The 19,706-nt window shown below is 40.6% G+C and overlaps 1 protein-coding gene across 5 annotated transcripts in view; it reads left to right on the top strand.

The window, feature by feature from the left end:
- Positions 1–19,706, top strand: part of LOC108305379 (tumor necrosis factor ligand superfamily member 6-like) — a 31,847-nt gene that overhangs the window by 1,123 nt on the left and 11,018 nt on the right. For 3 of the 5 annotated variants that reach the window (XR_001825696.2, XR_005200527.1, XR_001825695.2), the window contains exons 2-3: positions 262–801; positions 9,869–10,006. Coding sequence is in view for 1 of the 5 variants with exons in the window: in XM_017529984.2 (XP_017385473.1) it covers positions 262–656 (395 nt within the window). In the remaining 4 variants the exon portion in view is untranslated. Of the gene's footprint in view, positions 1–261; positions 6,336–9,868; positions 11,070–19,706 lie in introns of those variants that run through there. The other 2 variants (XR_005200528.1, XM_017529984.2) reach the window with 2 other exon arrangements.

The following is a 19,706-nucleotide window of genomic DNA, read 5'->3' as shown; positions in this document are numbered from 1 at the left end:
GCTAACATTTTCTAATAATTTTTTACTGCAATTGATTGGGGTATACGCTATTGTTCTAATTGTGTGGGTGACAAAACAGGACAACAATGTTTAAGAAATTCTGTGATGGATCAAGTTCTGGCCCCTCAGCCAGTTCTATATAGGCTGTGTCATTCTGGGTAAAACATTTGTTCAAGGAAGGACCCACAGTTTTGCCATAGAAACTTAGTTTGTTGGATGCATGACATTCTTGGCTGAAAGCTCCTTTTGAATTTATTTCAGGCAAGCCCAACTCAAGGTCCATGCCTCTGGAATGGGAAGACACCTATGGAATTGTCCTGCTTTCTGGAGTGAAGTATAAGAAGGGTGGCCTTGTGATCAATGAAACTGGGGTGTATTTTGTATATTCCAAAGTATACTTTCGGGGTCAGTCTTGCAACAACCTACCCCTGAGCCACAAGGTCTACATGAGGAACTCTAAGTATCCCCAGGATCTGGTGATGATGGAGGGGAAGATGATGAGCTACTGCACTGCTGGGCAGATGTGGGCCCGCAGCAGCTACCTGGGGGCAGTGTTCAATCTTACCAGTGCTGATCGTTTATATGTAAATGTATCTGAGGTATCTCTGGTCAATTTTGAGGAATCTCAGACATTTTTTGGCTTATATAAGCTCTAAGAAAAGCACTTTGGGATTCTTTCCATTATGATTCTTTGTTACACGCACTGAGACTGTTGTATTCAATGAGGGCCTTCTTATGCTCATTTGAGGTCAAGTAAGAAGACATGAACTAAGTGGACCTTGAGACCACAAGGTTCAAAAGGTCTGTAGCTCCTCACTCACCTAACGTTTATGAGCCAGACAAATGGAGGTATATGACTGAAGAATATCTGGGCTGCCATGTGAAGAGGCAGAAGCGTGGAAAAGCAGCTGCCAGGTGTTCTACATTCATCTTCAGTGCCTGAAAGTATTTGGGCACATTGAAAAGGACACCTTTTAACTCACCTCTCAGGGGTGGGCCTTGCTACCTCAAGGGTGACTGTCTCTCTGATACATGGTTGTGACATGAGTGTTTGAGGGATGGGAAAGGAGGACTAGAGGCTTGCATAATAAGCTAAAGAGGCTGATGCTCCACTAGCAGCATCTTCACTTCTAAACACACAGCCTGAGCCATCGCTGATAGTAACAGAGAAGCAAGAGAGATATTATGGGGACCCATTCATTCCTAACACAGCATGTGTATTTCCAGTGCAATCGTAGGGGTGTGTGTGTGTGTGTGTGTGTGTGTGTGTGTGTGTGTGTGTGAGTGACTAAAGAGAGAATGTAGAGATTATGAAATACATATTAGGAAAATATGGGTTGCATTTGGTGATAGAGTTTGAATGCTTCTTGACAATAAACTCTAATAGTTCTTAAAAATTATTGATTTTCAGCTACTGATGAAGTTTTCCTATAATATAATAAATATTTATATAGATGTACATTTTTGGGAAAAGAAAACATGTAATATAAAGTATATGTTAGGATACAGATAATTTTTAGCAAATATTTTACTGAAATTTGAATTTTTTGCTTATTATTTCTTTCTTCTATGGTTTCTTTTTTTTTTTTTTTTTTTTTTTTTTTTTTTTTTTTTTTTTTTTTTTTTTATTCATTACGATGCCAGACCACTTTAAGAAGAATTTGCTGGGGTGAGAAGAACTATGAGGCAATCTTTCCACCTTTGCCCAGTCTTCTTTCTCTCTATATGTTTTCTTCCCTCTTCACCTCCCAGAGATTCCATTACCAATATTATGACCAGTGTTAAGCTTACCCAATTTTCCATAGATTTGATGAGAAATTATCTTTTCCTGAAGGCACAACCATGGCACAGTGAAAAGGGCACATATTTTGGATTAAAAAACTTAGATTTGAATCTTTGTTTTTCTGTCTACTACCTATGTAATCACTGGTCAGGTCTCTTGATCTTCCTTGAACAAAAAAAGAGCGGATGTGTACATAAAATACAGACACATAGAACATAAAAAAATGGTGTCTACCATTACTAATCAGCCACTCTGTTAGAGCTACTTTGTTCTCCAGAGGCTACGGATCTGTGGGATCCATCTAAGCCCATGGTTTCTTGTATTCTCATACTTGTTGCTCACAATGCCCTTTTCCTGGTTTCTTCAACTACTCATTGTCATGGGTGCTCCCTAGACTTTGTTATCATTAAAAAGTATAGTAATTCCTTTGGCATTTGATTTCAGATGTCTTATTTTCACAACATCATCTCCTATTATTCTAGTGGAATTGGTCTAACATTTTCTTTACGAAAACATTTTTGAAAATATTAAGACTTCTCTAATAAATGAACTTTATTATTTTCATATATATATATGTGTGTGTATATATATATGTATATATATATATATATATATATATCAGCTCCTTCCATATCTTCTTTTCTCTCTATGTCCAGCATATTTCATCATCTGTCATGACATCCAGTACCTTGGAAAGACTCTGAACTCTAAAATACTCTCTTCCTCCACTGTATTCCCTTTCCAGAAATTCTATTTTCTTTAAGCTGTCATCCTAGCAGCTGGGTGTTGCTGGACAAAAATTACCCAAACAGGCTGCCTAGTGTTATTTTATTTTTATCTAACACGAATTTAAATCAATCAATTATTGATCTGTCACTGATTTAGTTTTATTTTTTGATTGATTTGAATAAGTAGTAGATGTACATGGTACAAGGGCAGAGACAAGGAAAACTGCTGGGTGACCAGAGTTAAAACTATCATTTAGAATATATTCAAATACTTGTTGAATACGTTAACGAACAAAACCAAGGCTTCAGGTTGAAAATTGTCATCTGCTCTCCCTAAAACTCTTGTATTCATTCATCTGCTCTGGAGGGTCAGCTTCCTTAACAGGTGCCTCCTGGAGAAATTCCAGTAGGTACATTTACCCTTCCTATGGCTGACTGCTGGACTGTATTCCCAGCCCTGAGGGTGAAATCCTCCTCATCCACTCTCTCCCCTTTTGGCTTCAACTATCAAGTATGCCAGTTCCAAAGGGTCATAGGAAGTTGGCTAGACCATGATTCTTTTGCAAATGGACCCTTCTAGATAATGGTACAAGAGCACAGTGTAAGTGGGGAAGGGCCTGAGCATCCCGAGCTGAACTGATGCTGTCAGCTGGTAATGATACTGCTGACACTTTCATCTCCCTAAGTCTGAGCTGCACTAGGATGCCTTTGGGACTTTCTGAAGGTAGAATTGTAGCTCACTATGCTTTACTGATTCCAGAGAAGAGGTACTGACAGTCCCTTTAGGAACCTTAATTTTTTTTTTAACCTCAGTTGGAACATAAGGAATGTAAAAAATTCAAAGCTTTTTAATATGTTTATTGAAAATTGGATTGGCATTGTTCCTTTATGAAATGCTAAACCCAAAGTAGAACACACCACAAACACATACATACGTAAAGGGTGCTTCTAGTTCAGTAGTTTGAGGTTTTCTTTTTTTTTTTTCTTTTCAAGCAACCAAAAGCACATGAAACCCACTTCTTTTCTCAGTCCCCCAGTGTGGTGACTTTGTCTTCTCTGAAGTAGGTTTTGACTTACCACAGTTAACAGGAAAAGAGCTCTATTGTGGGGGCATCATTGTGTGACTTAAGTGAAACAGTCACTCATAGAAAGAGGAGAATTGGAGAGAGAAGCTGCCCGCCACCCCCACTCCTCAAAGTCACTGTATAAACTTTCCTTAGTGGGTTAAGCCCTGGACTTGCCCTGGTCCTTATCTAAGGAAGTATGGAGGCCACGTGTTGAATTACATTTTTCTAAGGGGTCTGGTAAGTTCTGGTGTTTGTAGAGATACATTTTTACATTCTGATTTCTTTTTCTTTTCCAAGGTTTTTGATCATCCAAAGACAGAATGTGGGGATTCTAGAAAAGGGAAATTAGAACCCCATTCCTTAAGGGAGAGGGTTCAGAAATAAATCCTATTTGGAAATAGTAAGTCATTGATGGTACAGGGACCTTTGGGATTCACTTGGAAACTAATCTGCCTTGGCAATGTAGATAGTTAAGTCGGTACTCTGTCCTTACAGGTTCACCCAGAAGACAGGAACGAATCATGCCAGTGATGACTTTCTCACTTTTATCAAAGCTTCCCCTTTACTGGGAAACATTTTTCTAGAGTTCTGGCTGGTACATCATCAGAAAAAGGGCAATGCAGATATTCCTCTTCCCCTTCTTGGACATTCCTTCGGCCCTGTGGGATCACCCCTTTCTTCTAATTCTCCATGGAATGACATACGCCTCCATTTCACTTTCTGTGGGAAGTTTATTCTTCAAGTTTTCTGTGAATTTCAGGGAAGACCCTCATTCCCTTGGGCAGTCCACGTTATCGCAAATTGCCTGGCTTTCGCTGGTTTCTGCAGTGGACTGCTGTCTACATTCCTGACGTGCCCACTGTGGAGTGCCTTTGTTGCCAACCAGGCATCACTACCACAAGTTGCTGTGTATAAAATTAACTGAAGGTTTGAGGCAATGGAGACACATTACCTTATGACAACACAGAATAAGCCACACCTAAAAATGAGTATTAGACATCACCACCATTCCTCAGATTTGCCACAATTGTCTCCTTAAACTTACCATTAAAAATTCTAGTATTTGAAATAGTATAAGGACTTTCATTCATTCATTTATTCACTCAACAAGTGTTTATTGAATGTCTGCCATGTACCAGAAACTTCCTTAGGTATTATGGATACAATGATATAAACAAAATCCCTTATGGAGTTGTATTTTAATGGAGAAATGGTAAACAATAAAAATAAGCAAATGAATAAGTCATGTGGCAGGAAGTGCTATGAAGAAAAACTAAATAAGGTAATCCAGTAGGGAGTGATGCAGGCGGAATGTTTGTATGATAAGTTATGAAAGAACAAGCCACATGGACATCTAGGGAAGAGCACACCAAGCAGAGAAACTGCAAGTGCAAAATCTTAAGACCAAAAGTGTTTTGTGTATTGGAGTGAGCTGGCAGGAAGCAACACTGAAGAGGTATTCAGGGACCACATGGTGCAGGGTCCTGGAAACTTTGGAAAGCAGTGTGGATTTTCTTCTAAGTGTGATGGAAAGTCACTAGAGGACCAAGAGCAGACAGTGATATGACCTAATTTACAGCGTAAAAGGACTATTCTGGTTGCTTATGAAGAATAGACTGTGGTGGGTCAAGACTGAATTGGGAGACTGGTAAAAAGGCTATTTCAGCAACCTAGATGAGAGGTCAGGGTGGCTTGAATTAGGGTGTTGATTATAATAAAGTGGTTAAGAAGTACTTTTGATACTAGAGGTAACAAGATTTGCTAATGGACTGGATGTGGGAGCGAATGAAATGAAAATTCTCTCATTTTTGGTCCAATCAGCATATGTATGTAAACATGTGTATGTGTATCAACATACGTGCATGTGTAAATGTGTGGTCTGGGTAGATATTGGTGACACCTTATTGTTTTGGGGTTTCGCTGCTGTCATGTTGGAGGCACAGTCTGTGATACAGGCAGAGAACTCAGTTTCCTGCTACACATTCCTGGGTTTGTACCAAGAGCTAGCTCATCTCCTGAGAGTCAAGTGTACAGAGAAACCAGCCTGTAGGTTCTTCACGAGGTCTGCTTATGGAAATAACTTCTTTATAACAGCCTTGACAAGGAAGGAACACAGTGTGATTTAAGATTGCCATATATAAACCCAAAGCTGCCACTCCAGTTGCCAAATATCACTCATCACAGATCTTGGATTCAGAAGTAATCATTAGAAATAATATCAGGCGCCTTCCCTTCTAAGATGGAAGTCCTCTTTGCCACATTTCCAACAGATGGCCATACAGCCTCTGCTTGAAAACTTTCTGGAGAAGGAGCTCAGTGAAATGCAAGGGAGCCCATTCTGCACTGGATTATATTATTACACTGTAGGAATTTCTTTCTTAGAGTTAATTGAAATCCTCTGCATTATATCTTCCAAACACTGGCCATAGTTTTTTTGCTGCCTCTTACCTCTATAGCATTTAATAACTTACAGATCTCTCTCCTGTACCTTATCTTTTTCAAATTTCACTACAGTCCTGTAAGGTAAATTGTTATCCTCATTTTATACATGAAAACAACTGGAAGGTGACGTAGCTAATAAATGGTGGTGCTGTGACTTTATCCTAGTTGTCTAGCTCTAAGATTTATCTTTAGAGTTTCCATATGCAAAGAGATTTCTTAAAATTATACATTATATGCCGGCGCTCACCATAAGCCTCATTCCATTAATTTTCAGTGACACCTCTTATTTTTCATTCTTCTCTTTGCTTTTCAATTTCAGTCTCACTTTGCCTAATACCTATAACTCTGTACTATATAATATAAATATGTCATAATATATTGATAAATATGTATTTGAGATCATGACCCAATAGATAGTGGTCTTTTTCGGTCTCTTCTTTAGTTTCTTCCTGACAGTTACTAGTTTCTCTCTCTGTCTCTCTCTCTCTCTCTGTCTCTCTCTCTCTCTCTCTCTCTCTCTCTCCTGTGATCTAACTGAATTGCTTCTATTGCCTCAGTGCCACCAGTAGCATCTAGTTTTAATAAGAGAAGAAGGAAATAAATTGAGCTTGGGATCAGAGGGCCTGGGACTGAGTTCAGCCCCTGCTACTCAACTAGCAATGTGTGTGATCTTAAGTAAGTCACATGAACATCTTGAGATTCACCCTGTCCCCTCTGTAAAATGAGGAAGCCGATTTATATTCTCATGGCTTTATAGGAATGTTGTTACTGGCAAATGCAATGAAGCCAGTTTGTGCTTGGGAAATGCATTCCTGAAGGTAAGTCAGTGGAATTGTTATATTCCTCAGCAACTTTCCTGATAGAGTCATTGTTAAAAAAAATTCTGACTTTTCAATATTCCCACAAAATTGACCATCTATAATCATGCCACACATAAAATGTCATCAACCATTAAAAAAAAAAATGGAACAATGGGCAGGTAAATATCCTCTGGGTATAAAACTAAAGAATACTATCTTATATTGGCATAACCTTTAAAAATATCTTCTCATACCTCTAGTTTTTATTATTTAAATGTGAGATAATACACAGAGAAGCAGCTGTATGTATCATATTCTGTATAAATATTAGTTGAATACATTAATATATTTTGTGTCTAGTATATGCACAGATTAATATGATTAGCCTTTTTTTTTGTTTTTGTTTTTGTTTTGAGACAGAGTCTTGCTTTGTTGCCCAGGCTGGAGTGCTGTGGCATGATCTCAGCTCATTGTAATCTCCACCTCCTGGGTTCAAGCAATTCTCTTTCCTCAGCCTCCTGAGTAACTGGGAGTATAGGTGCCTGCCACCATGCCCAGCTAATTTTTGCATTTTTAGTAGAGATGGGATTTCACCATGTTGGCCAGGCTGGTCTTGAACTTCTGACCTCAAGTGATCCTCCTGCCTAGGTTTTCCAAAGTGCTGGGATTAGAGGCGTGAGCCGCCACGCACGACCTGATTAGCCTTTTTGATGCCTATATTTTTATCCTGAAACAGAATTAAATGGGGTGATATTTAAATGTTTGACTGGGGTAGCATAAATGCTTAAACTCACTATTATCCTGATACCTAATCAAAGGCTTCACTCCACCTGGGTTAACCCAAGGGATGTGAATTTCTGAGGGACTCCCCCTCCTCCAGTGCTGCTTGCCACACAGGGAATACAACTTCTTGGTTCTTATGTTGCAGCCCTGGCTTTTGGTAACTGAACCACTTCAAAGACAAAGTGAGTTGAAGTAAAAGATATTCTTGATATTATTAAGATTTTTAATGTCCACATATGTAAAACATTGAATGCAAGACAAAAATTTTTGCAAGGAGAGTAGAGAATTGGATAAGCATCTATTGGCATCTCAAATGTTTCTCTGGGCCTGGATCTTTTAGTTTTATTTTATTTAGGACTCAATTTTCTCACATACTCCACCCAAACACCGGTCCTGCACCACTTCTAGTCTGTTGGAACTTCATACGCATTTTCCAGAAGGAAAAGTTTTCGAAGTTGGTCCTGATTGGAAGAAAACGTTGTTGGAAGATTCAGGAAGCTACAGAGAAGCTTGTCTCTGGCCCTAAATACATGAACTAAGATTCTAGACTTTTTCAACAGAGATTAAAGATTGTAGAGACTGGGGATTCTGGTAACATGAAATGTGTTTGTTCTCCTCAACCCAACTTCATTGAGAAGAGAAGACAGTTTTGACTAGCTGTTGAGAAAGAGACATAAGGTGTTAAACAGAACTCTAAAGTGTGAACTACAAGGAAAGACTTATCTCAAACCTCAGCATCCTCTTTGCATCATTTCGGTGGTCTGTGTTCTGGCTTCTAAGAAAGTCTGTCTTGGCACGGGTCTGGGAGGGGTGGTGACCAGAAGAAAGCTGTGCAAGGTCCTGGGGTGGTTCATACTTCCTTTAGTGCTTTGTTCTTGGGTTCCCTGAGGTTGTTGACTAGGCTGGCCAATTAGCTCTTCCTAACTTCCCAAAAGTACAGGAACAGACTGCTTTTGGAGGGAGTTCTGGAAGGCAGTGTAGTCAGTGGGAGGAGGTGGCCAGAGAGCTGGATTCACTTTTGAAAGAAAGATGAGTGTGATCATGATTTTTCCTCCCTACTACCAAGTTTACATTTATGACTCACTATATGAATAAGAGTATCAACTTTTTATCTAAAAATAATTGGACACAAGATTCGTTCTTGCCCTGAGTCAAATTATGAAGTATACATAGCCCAATAATTGTTTTAATTTATTGACTCCCTTTTCGTAAGGATTATGCAAATCACCCTACATGTAAGTCTACTCATCCTCATCAACCACAAGTCAAGCATTGCTAACTCAATTTTGTAAATTAAAAACTGATTGAGGTTCAGAGAGGGTAAGTAATTTTCCCAAAGTCACAGCAGAACTAGGATTCAAGAGCATGCTGGTTTGATCCAAGCACTCTTACCCCAAATAGGCTCATATTCTCAGAGGCATGTGAACCAGAGCAACTCCATCTTAAAGAGGAGCTGCGTAAAATGAGGCTGAGACCTACTGGGCTGCATTTGCAGATGGTTAAGGCATTCTAAGTCACAGGAGTCATTCTAAGTCATAGGAGGTCGGCACAAGATACAGGTCATAAAGACCTTGCTGATAAAACAAGTTACAGTAAAGAAGTCAACTAAATCCCACCAAAACCAAGATGGTCATGAAAGTGACCTCTGGTCGTCCTCACTACTACACTCCCATCAGTGCCATGACAGTTTACGAATGCCATGGCAATGTCAGGAAGTTATGCTGTATGGTCTAAAAAGGGGAGGCATGAATAATCCACCCCTGGTTTAGCATATTGTCAAGAAATAACCGTAAATATGGGCAACCATCAGCCCTCAGGGCTGCTCTGTCTATGGAGTAGCCATTCTGGTTTTGTGTGTGTGTGTGTGTTTGTGTGTGTGTGTGTGTGTGTGTGTGTGTTTGAGATGAAGTCTGACTCTGTTGCCAGGCTGGAGTGCATCGGCATGATCTTGGCTCACCGCAACCTCTGCCTCCTGGGTTCAAGTGATTCTCCTGCCTCAACCTCCTGAGTAATTGGTATTACAGGTGCACGCCACCATGCCCGCCTATTTTTATTTTTTATTTTTTTATTTTTTTGTATTTTTAGTAGAGATGGGGTTTTGCCATGTTGGCCAGGCTGGTCTCAAACTTCTGACCTCAGGTGATCCACCTACCTTGGCCTCCCAAAGTGCTGGGATTACAGGTGTGAGCCACCGTGCCCAGCCAGAGTAGCTATTTTTTTATTTCTTTACTTTCTTAATAAACTTGCTTTCACTTTTCACTGCAGACTCGCCCTGAATTAGTTCTTGTGCGAGATCCAAGAACCCTCTCCTGGGGTCTGGATCTGACCCCTTTCCTGTGACATATTTCTGGTGACCACCGAAGGGACTGTAATGCAAACGCCCTGACCCAACGGCTACCTTGGGTAAGTGTTGGGGTTCTGTAACAATACTGCCCCATTATAATGCCAATATTCTTTATTTATTCAACAAACATTTGTTAAGCACTAGGTCCCAAGTGTTGTTTAGGGAATAGATGGTGAACAAGACAGATACATGTTCCTTTCTCCCTTTAAATTTGCAGCCCAGTTTGGGGGAGTGGGGAAGAGAAATGGAAAAAGTAAACAAGCAAGTGGAGAGAATTAAAATAGAATTATATTTTGAAGGAAAGAGAGACAGGTAACTACATTAGAAGGAAGTCTCTCTGAGGAAGTATCATTTAAAATGCCAGTGCAATTATTAGGTGAAACAGCATTTTAGATAGAGAAAACAGCTTTTCACAGGACCGCTTTGGCATTTTGGATAAAACAGTACGTTATTGTGTGGGACCGTGATACACATAGCAGTACACTTAGAATTTCTAGTTGCCTAAATGACAGTAGGTCTCCTAGTCAGTGAGAACCAAATCTGACCCCTATTCATTTCCAGACTGCCCTCTGGGGGTGCGTTCCTTCTGTTGTTGAAAACCACTGGCAAGAGCTGTGATCCAAAAATAAGAAAAAGCTTGGCACATAGCAGGAATAAAGTAAAGAACTGTGTGGCTGGGAAAGGGGGTATGGCAAGAGACTGCTGGAGAGGGAGACAGGGCCCCAGATTCAGCAGGGCTGTGTAAACTGGGGTGAGGAATTTGGGTTATATTGTTAGTACTAAGGGAAGCCACTGAAAAGCATAGTTTGTTTTTCAGGGGAATTGGAGAGAAGTGGAAAATTTTGACATATGTTTTGATAGAGTTTCAGTCCCTCTGGGTGTTGGGTGCATGGGAAAGAGATGAATCAAGGACTGCACCTACTATTTTTTACTCTGTTTCTTTCACAGCACCAATTGTAATTATTTCCTAGACTTTTTTTTTTTTCTGTTTGTCTATTTCTCCAATTAGGTCCACATCTATTTTTATTCTGGTGCTCAATGTAAATTATTTCTCTGCTAAGGATCATTTAGGTTATTCCCAAATTTTGCTCTTTGCAAAAAAAAAAAAAAAAAAAAAAAAAACTACAGTGTTCACACACATGTCTTTGTGAATTTCCCTAGGATAAAAAGGTGTAATTGAAAGGGCAAGGCATAAGCTATACATTATAACTTTCTTTTTTGAAACAGAGTCTAACTCTGTTGCCCAGGCTGGAATGCAATGGTGAGATCTTGGCTCACTGCAACCTCCGTCTCCTGGGTTCAAGTGATTCTCCTGCCTCAGCCTCCCAAGTATCTGGGATTACAGGCATGTGCCAACATGCCTGGTAAATTTTGTATTTTTAGTAGAGATGGGGTTTTGCCATGTTGGCCAGGCTGGTCTCAAACTCCTAACCTCATGTGATCCTCCTGCCTCAGCCTCCCAAAGTGATAGGATTATAGGTATGAGCCACCACACCCGGCTTGTTACAACTTGATGAATATTGTCAAATTGCCCACTATAGTTGTACCAATTTACATTCCCACCCACGTTATGTAGGGGTATCTTTTCTCTATACTGTTTGTACTAATAATATCATTTGTAGAAATTTTTATAAGACTGGCAGGCAAAAATGATATCTTATTAAAATTTACATTTAAAAATATTTGAGAAGTGGATACTTTTATTTTTAGCTTTATTTATTGCCATTTATAATTGTTCTCTAGTGAATTGCCTAATACAGTTTACTCACTTAAATTGTCTTTTTGTTACTGGTTTTGTTACTAGTGGTGAATATGTATGAGTCTGCAGCAAACTTGATCCTTGCCTCCTTGGAAGAAAAAATTCAGCTGAGGGACAGAAGTAGATTTAAGGCAGAGGGAGAGACTGAAGCAAGCTTTATTGAGAGTTTATTAAAAAGTTTTAGAGAAGGAGCAAAAGAAAGCAACATCACTTGGAAGAGGCCAAGGGGACGACTTGAGAGATCCAAGTGGCCCGTTGAAACCTTGGCTTGGGATTTTTATACATTGGTTTGGTTTTGGGGTTTGCATTTTGGGGTTGGCTCTCCACATGTGCAGTGGCCTGCCAATACCTGGGAGGGGCCACATGCAAAGGGCCACATACTGAGGTTGTGTGCATGCTCTCTAGGGTTGATTTTCCTTTACCAGTCAAAATCCCCGAGAAAGGTCATACATCTGCCATTTTTCCTCTTAATGCACATGCGTGAGCCTGCTCACCCTACTCATAAGATCTTATCGAGGAAGCTGCTAATCACCAGCTACAGGTGTTTTCTATCTATTGGGAGACTGTCCTCCTCTGGCTCTGGCTGTAACCAATTCTCATTACAGAGTCACCTGACATTCCGGGGGGGTGGGCCCTCTCCTTTCCTGTTCATGTAAGTCTAAGAGTTTATGGCATCTCTTTATATGACATGAAAGTAACGGAAGACCCCTAACTCAGTCTTAGTGGGGCAGGGAAGGCTTGATAAGGGAAGGTCCAACTGAAGAAGCTTAAAAAGTTTCTTGGAGAAGAAAGGATCAATGAATGAAGGGGTAGGAGAGCACAGGCCATTGTGGCTATTGTCAGCAGTGTGTGTGACTGGAGCATAGACCATTTGTGGGGAGTATCAGGAGGTAGTTTAGAAGTAGGACATCTCATGGAAGGCTTTCATGCCACCGTGAGTGAATTTTTAGTAAATTAACTGATATATGCCTCTCTTTCTTTTCTTTTCTTTTTTTTTTTTTTTTTTTTTTGAGACAGAGTTTTGCTCTGTCAATCAGGCTGAAGTACAGTGGCACGATCATGATTCACTGCAGCCTCACTCTTCTGAACTCAAGCGAGCCTCCTGCCTCAGCCTCCTGAGTAAATGAAACTACAGGTGCATGCCACCATGCCCAACTAATTTTTCTTATTTTCAGTAGAGATGAGGTCTCACCCTGTTGCCCAGACTGGTCTCGAACTCCTGAACTCAAGCAATCCTCCTGCCTCAGCCTCCCAAAGTGTTGAGATTACAGGTGTAAGTCACCATGCCCAAGCCCCTCTCTCCCTTTTGATTAGCCTAGGAACTGTCCTTCTATGGCACAATTAGCTAGGATTGTGTATGTGTACTGCTTTAAAGAAGGGCCACTATAAAAACACTCAGGAAAATATGATTCCGTTAGGATGTAAGCTCTTTGAGGAGACAACTTATTGGCAGGTGTCCTGTAAATCCTCAATAGTCTACAGTGGTATTCAATGAGTATTTGTTAAATTAATGAAGAATCACATTCTTGGCTGTTCAGTCTCAAGAGCTCATTTGAAGTTGTAAGAACTCATGTCCTGGAGTTTCAGGAGTCCCAATGTCTCAGATAATCAAGTTAAAGACCAATATGATGGATTTGGAAGGGTAGGGGATCAGTCAGAGCTAGCTTTTACTACTATAGATTTGGAAACTCTTCTTCCTCTGTGGGAAAGATGTGCTCTGGATGGGAAGCAGTGATGTGTACTGCAGCAGTAAATGCTGATGTGTGTTCCTGAGGAAGGACCTTCTCCATGCCCTCCTTCAGGCTCAGTCTGGAAAAGAAAGGAGCGTATTGTGCAAATCAAATGTGTATTTGGGGGATCAGAGAGCAGAAAGTGACTATGCTTTACAATCTCAGTGAAGCCAGGAGTGGTGACAGTTTTGCCGACATTTCTCTCTACCCTGCATGAGGTGACAGTAGTAGAGCAGAGGGGACCACGTGTGATATTTAAGTAAAAAGACCCCAATAGAGCATGAAGAACAACTAATATACTCTGGATGCCCACTGAGAACAGTTTGGAAGTCTCTGAGAGAGCCCAACCTAAGTAGATCATGAACAGGGCAAGAAGAATGTAGTTGTGTCTTGTACGGCACAAAAACCATAAACCAAATGGGCATGGCAGTGTCTCAGTTGATGCCAAAGGGGACAGGTGAAGACTGAAGGTCAGGTGTTTGTCCTCCTCCTTCCCTATGCCTTGCTGCATTCTGTCATCTGGGATACTGCTTAGACACAACCAGGGGGAAGGGTGGAGAAATAAATTCTGAAATAATTGAGAAAACAGAATTAAATTAAGATTTAATCTCTAGCAATGGAATGGGTGCACAAAATAAAAGTTAAGCTGAGTGGTGATTAGCCAGTGTTCTCTTAGAGGGACAGACCTAATAGGATAGGATATTATATCAATATATAGATGCAGATATATAGATATATGTATCTGTATAAGTTTTATATATATATATGTATATATATATAAATATATATATATTATAAATATATAATATTAAGTATTAACTTACACTATCACAAGGTCCCACAGTAGGCTGTCTGCAAGCTGAGGAGCAAGGAAGGCCAGTCCAAGTCCCCAAACTGAAGAACTTGGATTCTGATGTTCTAGGGCAGAAAGCATCCAGTATAGGAGAAAGATGTAGACTGGGAGGCTGGGCCTGTCTCTCTTTTTCACATTTTTCTGCCTGCTTTATGTTTGCTAGAAGATGATTAGATTGTGCCCACCAGATTAAGGGTGGATGTGCCTTCCCCAGCCCACTGACTCAAATGTTAATATCTTTTGGCAACACCTCTCATGGGCACACCTAGGATTAATACTTTGTATCCTTCAATCCAATCAAGTTGACACTCAGTATTAACCATCACAAGTCGAAGCAAAATAAAGTTGAATTTGTTGATGCTTGAACTTGTGGGTCGAGATTTTCCTCATTAACATTATTAAATATGGATTTAATTCCACATGAGATGGTGGCCATATTTCTTCATTCTTTTGTTCAGCTTTCGGTAGGTACTAGGTATGAGTTTGGGCAGGGGCAAAAGTGAATATGATGGACTCCCTGACCTCAAGGATGGGACGGTAAAGTCAGGGAGAATGGTATAAATACAGTCACAATATAATGGTATCTTGCTAGAGCAGAGGAGTGTATAGAGTTCATGGGGGCTTTAGATAGATTCAGTGACAGCTTCTCAGAGGAAAGAGCTTTTAGTTAAGACATAAGAGATGAGGAAGAGATAGCAGCTGTATTTTTATATAGAAGACGAGCATATGCAGACATCGAGGCATGGCAGACCATTAGTTATTCAGAGGTGCACAGATACGTTTTTATTGTCTAAATGAAAAATGTAATGGTGATGGTACAGGGTGCAGAGAGTTTAGAGAAAAGATGGAACAGGTCACAAAGAACCTTGATGATCATGCAAAGGAGTTTTATGTGATCAGCTAGTCCATAGGAATCAATGGAAGGGAGCAACACAGCAACTTAACCAGATCTACATGTTGAAATAATCGTTTAGGCAAGATAAATTACAGGCTTGTCATTAAAGATCCTGAGCTCAGTAAGGAAGGCTTTTGTACTGTGACTACTACCAATTCTGCCCATTGCTGTCATTTATGAACGCATATATAACAGGCACTTTACACATTTGTTTCATTTTATCTTCATGCCAACCTTATGAGGTTGCTGTTTATGATATTATTTTAAAAGTGAAGAAACTGAGGCTTAAAGAGGTTAATTCACCTGTCCAAGTTCACATAATAGAGAATAAGAAAATGAAGGTTAAACTCAAGTCAACAGATCAACAGGTTCCCAAAATTGGTATTCTTCTCAAATAATATTTGTTTCCAGTATCAGTCCAGGAAAGGCATGCTTGTGGCCTGAATTAGGGCAAGTGCAGCAGGGAAGACGAGAAGCCTGACTTGAGAAATGTTTAGGACTCAGTGACTAACTGAATGTAGGGGCTAACAGAGCGATAAAGCCCAGGAAAATGCCCAGATTCCAGGCAGGGCAGTTGAGTGGGTGAAGAAGACACTCATCAGGAGATGTAAAATAGAAGGGGAACCGGGTTTCTGGGGAAAATAATGAGCTCTGTTTTGGATCTCTAGTTTATGGTGCCACTCACGAGGTAAAGAATAGGGTGGTTGGAAGTCTGCATGAATTGTGGTAGAAGGATAAAAGGGCAAAGGGAGAGAAAGATTCTGGTAAAGGAGTTGTGTAAATTATTCCCCAGACAACTGAATCCCTATAATATTGCTTGATGTGACAGGCCCCTGAATCCTTCCATCATACATTTTCTACCCTCTGGAGTGCACACATCTTACAAAGGCCTCCAAAATATTTGCCACGTCTCGCTCATTGGCTGATTAACATGGTGCTATCTATAGAATGTACTAATATGATGTTCTTTGAAATCTTTAGACAGTCCAAGTCCCTTCAGACTATATTAAGCCAGAAGAAGAGGGTTAATATAACCCTAGGGCAAGACCAAAACTGTAGACCATTGTCCCTTCAATATGAATGGGAACTGTGTTGAATCTATTGCCTTGAAAAGATGTAAAAGAATTTATTGGCTAGGTCAATGGCACATATAGCTGAGGCTGTGCTAATCTATTCTAACAAAGACATGGCGTCTGTCACAGCAAGTGCGTTTAGAGCCGGTATAGGAGTTTGCATCAGTCCATGGGCACCCTCCAGGATCCATAAAGCTTCTTTATGGATTAGACTGGTGAATTAAAGGGAAATATGATAAGGACTACCACCCCTGCCATTTCCCTTGGCATGCAAGATTGGTTTGGATTTATTATGTTCACTGCGGGGCGGTGGCATGGTGGAGTTTGGTTTTCCCCCCTATGATATATTATGTTGTATTATGTTGTGAATGAGCCTAGTTATTAGTCGGGTGGCCAGTAGGGGAGGTGGGAGTTAGTTAATCCTGGCCTTTGAAAGTATTGTTTTTCAAGACAGTGGCTGGTGTATCATTTTCATGCAAAGGGGAAGGGTTAGCCTTTAATAGGGAGAAGTAGGATAGTTCTGCTCATCCAGAAAAGTCAAAGGAATCTGGCATTTCAAGGTTTTTGAGTATATTGACCCAAATGTCCTATTTCCAAGTCTCAGGGTACCATTGCTTTTCAACTAGGGTTCTTCTTCTGGCAAAGCAGACTTGCCAAAGTTGAAGATTTAACTTTCTCTGAAGTCTACTAGCCTGCCATTAAGACCTATAACTGATCCTCAGAATTTTTTTTGCCTTCCTGCTTTAGGAAATAGCCTCTTGGATGCTGCCAAGGAGGCCTTCTCACTTTGCAGTCATCATCTCTATTAGGCTGAATAAGTCTTGTGATGGGCTGTCTTGGAGACAGACACAGAATTAAGTTTAAACCTGACCTCACCCAGTGGGTTGCAAATGCTCTTTCTCTCAGCCAGCCCTTCAGAGCAACTTCCTGTTCTCATGAGGAAGAAACCAGAGCGAATTTCTTTATGCAGAAAACACAGAAGAAAGACAGTGTCATTTCCTATGCTGAGATTATAACTTAATATCATTCACTCAGGTCAAACCTTAAAGGAAGAGGGAATTTCTGATAGATGGCTAATTATGGGTGAGAATGAAGTGTTTAACTTTAGAAACAGTGAGTTTCAGTATGTAGTGAGGTCAATATCCAGTTTGGGAGTGAGTGCAATTGGTTTGGTTCTGAGGATGCCAAGTTTGAGGTTCAGGGGTACTTTCAAAAGGAGGTGTCCCGTGAAACTGGTAGGAGTGACACACAGGAGAGCTTTCAGGGCCAGAGAGGCAGCTGGGGAGTTACTCACATGTTTGAAGGTTTGAGAGGTGATAGAGAAGCATGTGGAATGACAAGAGCAAAAAAGGTTGAGGATAGATAGGATTATACCTGATTCATGAATGGAAAGAGGGTGTAAAACCAGTGAAAAAGAAAGATTAGCACATGCCATAGGAAAATTGTGACAATATAGGCTCTTGCATGCCAAGGCAGATTAAATTGTGGAAGGAAAACATGGTTATGGGTGCCTACAGCTAAAGAGAGATAGGAGCATGAGGGTTCTGTGCTGACCGAACCCCTGGGAATATTGAAGATTGTTTCATTGAGGTGATGTGGACTGGAACCAAGCGTCTATGTATAGGGAGTGATTCGGTGATGACGAAACAGGGAGGTGAGGACAGACAACCTTTCAAAAAATGTAGGCAGGAAATGAAAGAGAAGAACCCCAGAGGTGATGTCAGAGTTTCATACGTCGGTGAAACAAACTTCAGGCCTCCCCACTACTTTGGCACTGGGAGGCCGTGAATTTTGTGATGATACCATAAATGGTATTTACCAGCTTTTTGAAAATGTGCGATTTTCTAACATTTAAATAATAACATTAAAAAATGTTATGATTTCTCTTCTTATTCTAAATAAATGCTCACTTTGATACCTAATTTTGTATTTGTCATTTGTAATGTATTCTTTTTTTCTAAAAGATGCCACCAAAATTGTTTAAGCTTTAGGTTGCCTAAACCTGAATACTCCCAGGCAAGGCTGTATGTCACAGATTCATCAGTAAGGGAATTTCTTCTCTCCTGTCCTCTCAGGCCCAAGAAAAGTTTTTGTAGAGCTGAATTCCAACACTTCCAGTGAACATGCTAGCATGCTGGTCTTGACTGAGCTGATAGTTGTTATGTCACTCTGAAAGTTGAAAGGGTACTTAATTTTGGCTCCCTTCAGTTTAGACCTTCCCTCCTTTCCTTTGACCTCCCATTAGCACAAATTGATTGATCAGATTAGCAACTCGTACTCTGGAAAATACCTTCAGGGTGGTGTTTGGTGATCCTTTGGGTTCTTTGCCAACTTGAGGTTCTATATTTATTTCAAAAAGCAGGAGTTCAAGGGTATCTGTGCCCAGATGGGGGAAGGGTGGCAGGAAGGCAGCGGTGACGGGGAAGAGTGAGTAGTTCTGAGGGAGGATAAGGACAGGGGAGGGCATAGGAGGTTTGGTCCAGATGAGGGGTCTGACGTGAGGCGGCTGGGTTTTCCAGGGTGGCCAAGAACACAGGCCCAGACTGATAGAATAAGGGAAGAGTTAAAGCTGTACCTGGGAGGATACATAAGAGAGAGAGTGTGGAAGGCGAGGTGGTGTCAGGGATGAGTGTGTCTGCCTCAGCGATGCCTCCAGAGCACCTCCCTTACAGGAAGCCTTGTCTGATCACTGACTCATTGTGTGGCTGGCTCTTCCTGTGCTTCAGTTTCCCCTTTGTAGATGAGAAGCACCGCAGAGGGCTACAGAGAGGAAAGTCTAAGAAAAACAGAACACAGCATTGGTGGTATAGAAATCCTTCTATGGTTCCTATGGTAATAATCCTGAGCTGAAGTTAAAAAAGGGTGAGCAAAATACATGTCCACTTTATTAGTAAAATGCAATGGAAATTGAGATTTTTCTCTTCCAGGGGATTGTCACTAAAAGAGATAATTTCCTCAAGAAGACTCCATGTCTCAGGGTCCTCAGTTTGCCATTGACATACAGAAGTTGAATTAGCACAATTTTTGTAGAAAGGAAAGAAATTTATTCAAAATAATATGTATTGAGTACTCACTATGTGCCCATGTGCCTACCTTATAGTAGCTGCTAAGACTACAAATCTGGAAAGTACGTATTTGGCCTTAAATGAGTATGGCAGAGGAGAAAGGAATTGCAGCTATTTACAGCTGCATGAACTGGAGGCTCTACTCCAGACGCATTTGCCAGGTGCTCTGAGTGATCCCAAAAAAGAGCCCTGAACAGAGGGGACAGAAGCCAGAGTTCCACAAAGACAAGCTTCACAAAGAAGATGACATGTGAGCTGAGCTCTGGAAGTGTTAAATGAAGAGGGGTCAGTTAGCAAAATGAGGGTAGGAGGACATGGGAGGAGAATTTTCCACTTTTGCAGTAAACCTCAACTCAGACTATTTGAGTAATAATTCCTTAGAAA

This window comes from Cebus imitator, unplaced genomic scaffold (genome assembly GCF_001604975.1).
Source record: "Cebus imitator isolate Cc_AM_T3 unplaced genomic scaffold, Cebus_imitator-1.0 Scaffold62, whole genome shotgun sequence".
Classification (NCBI taxonomy): domain Eukaryota; kingdom Metazoa; phylum Chordata; class Mammalia; order Primates; family Cebidae; genus Cebus; species Cebus imitator.
This window is presented reverse-complemented; position numbering and strand designations above follow the sequence as displayed.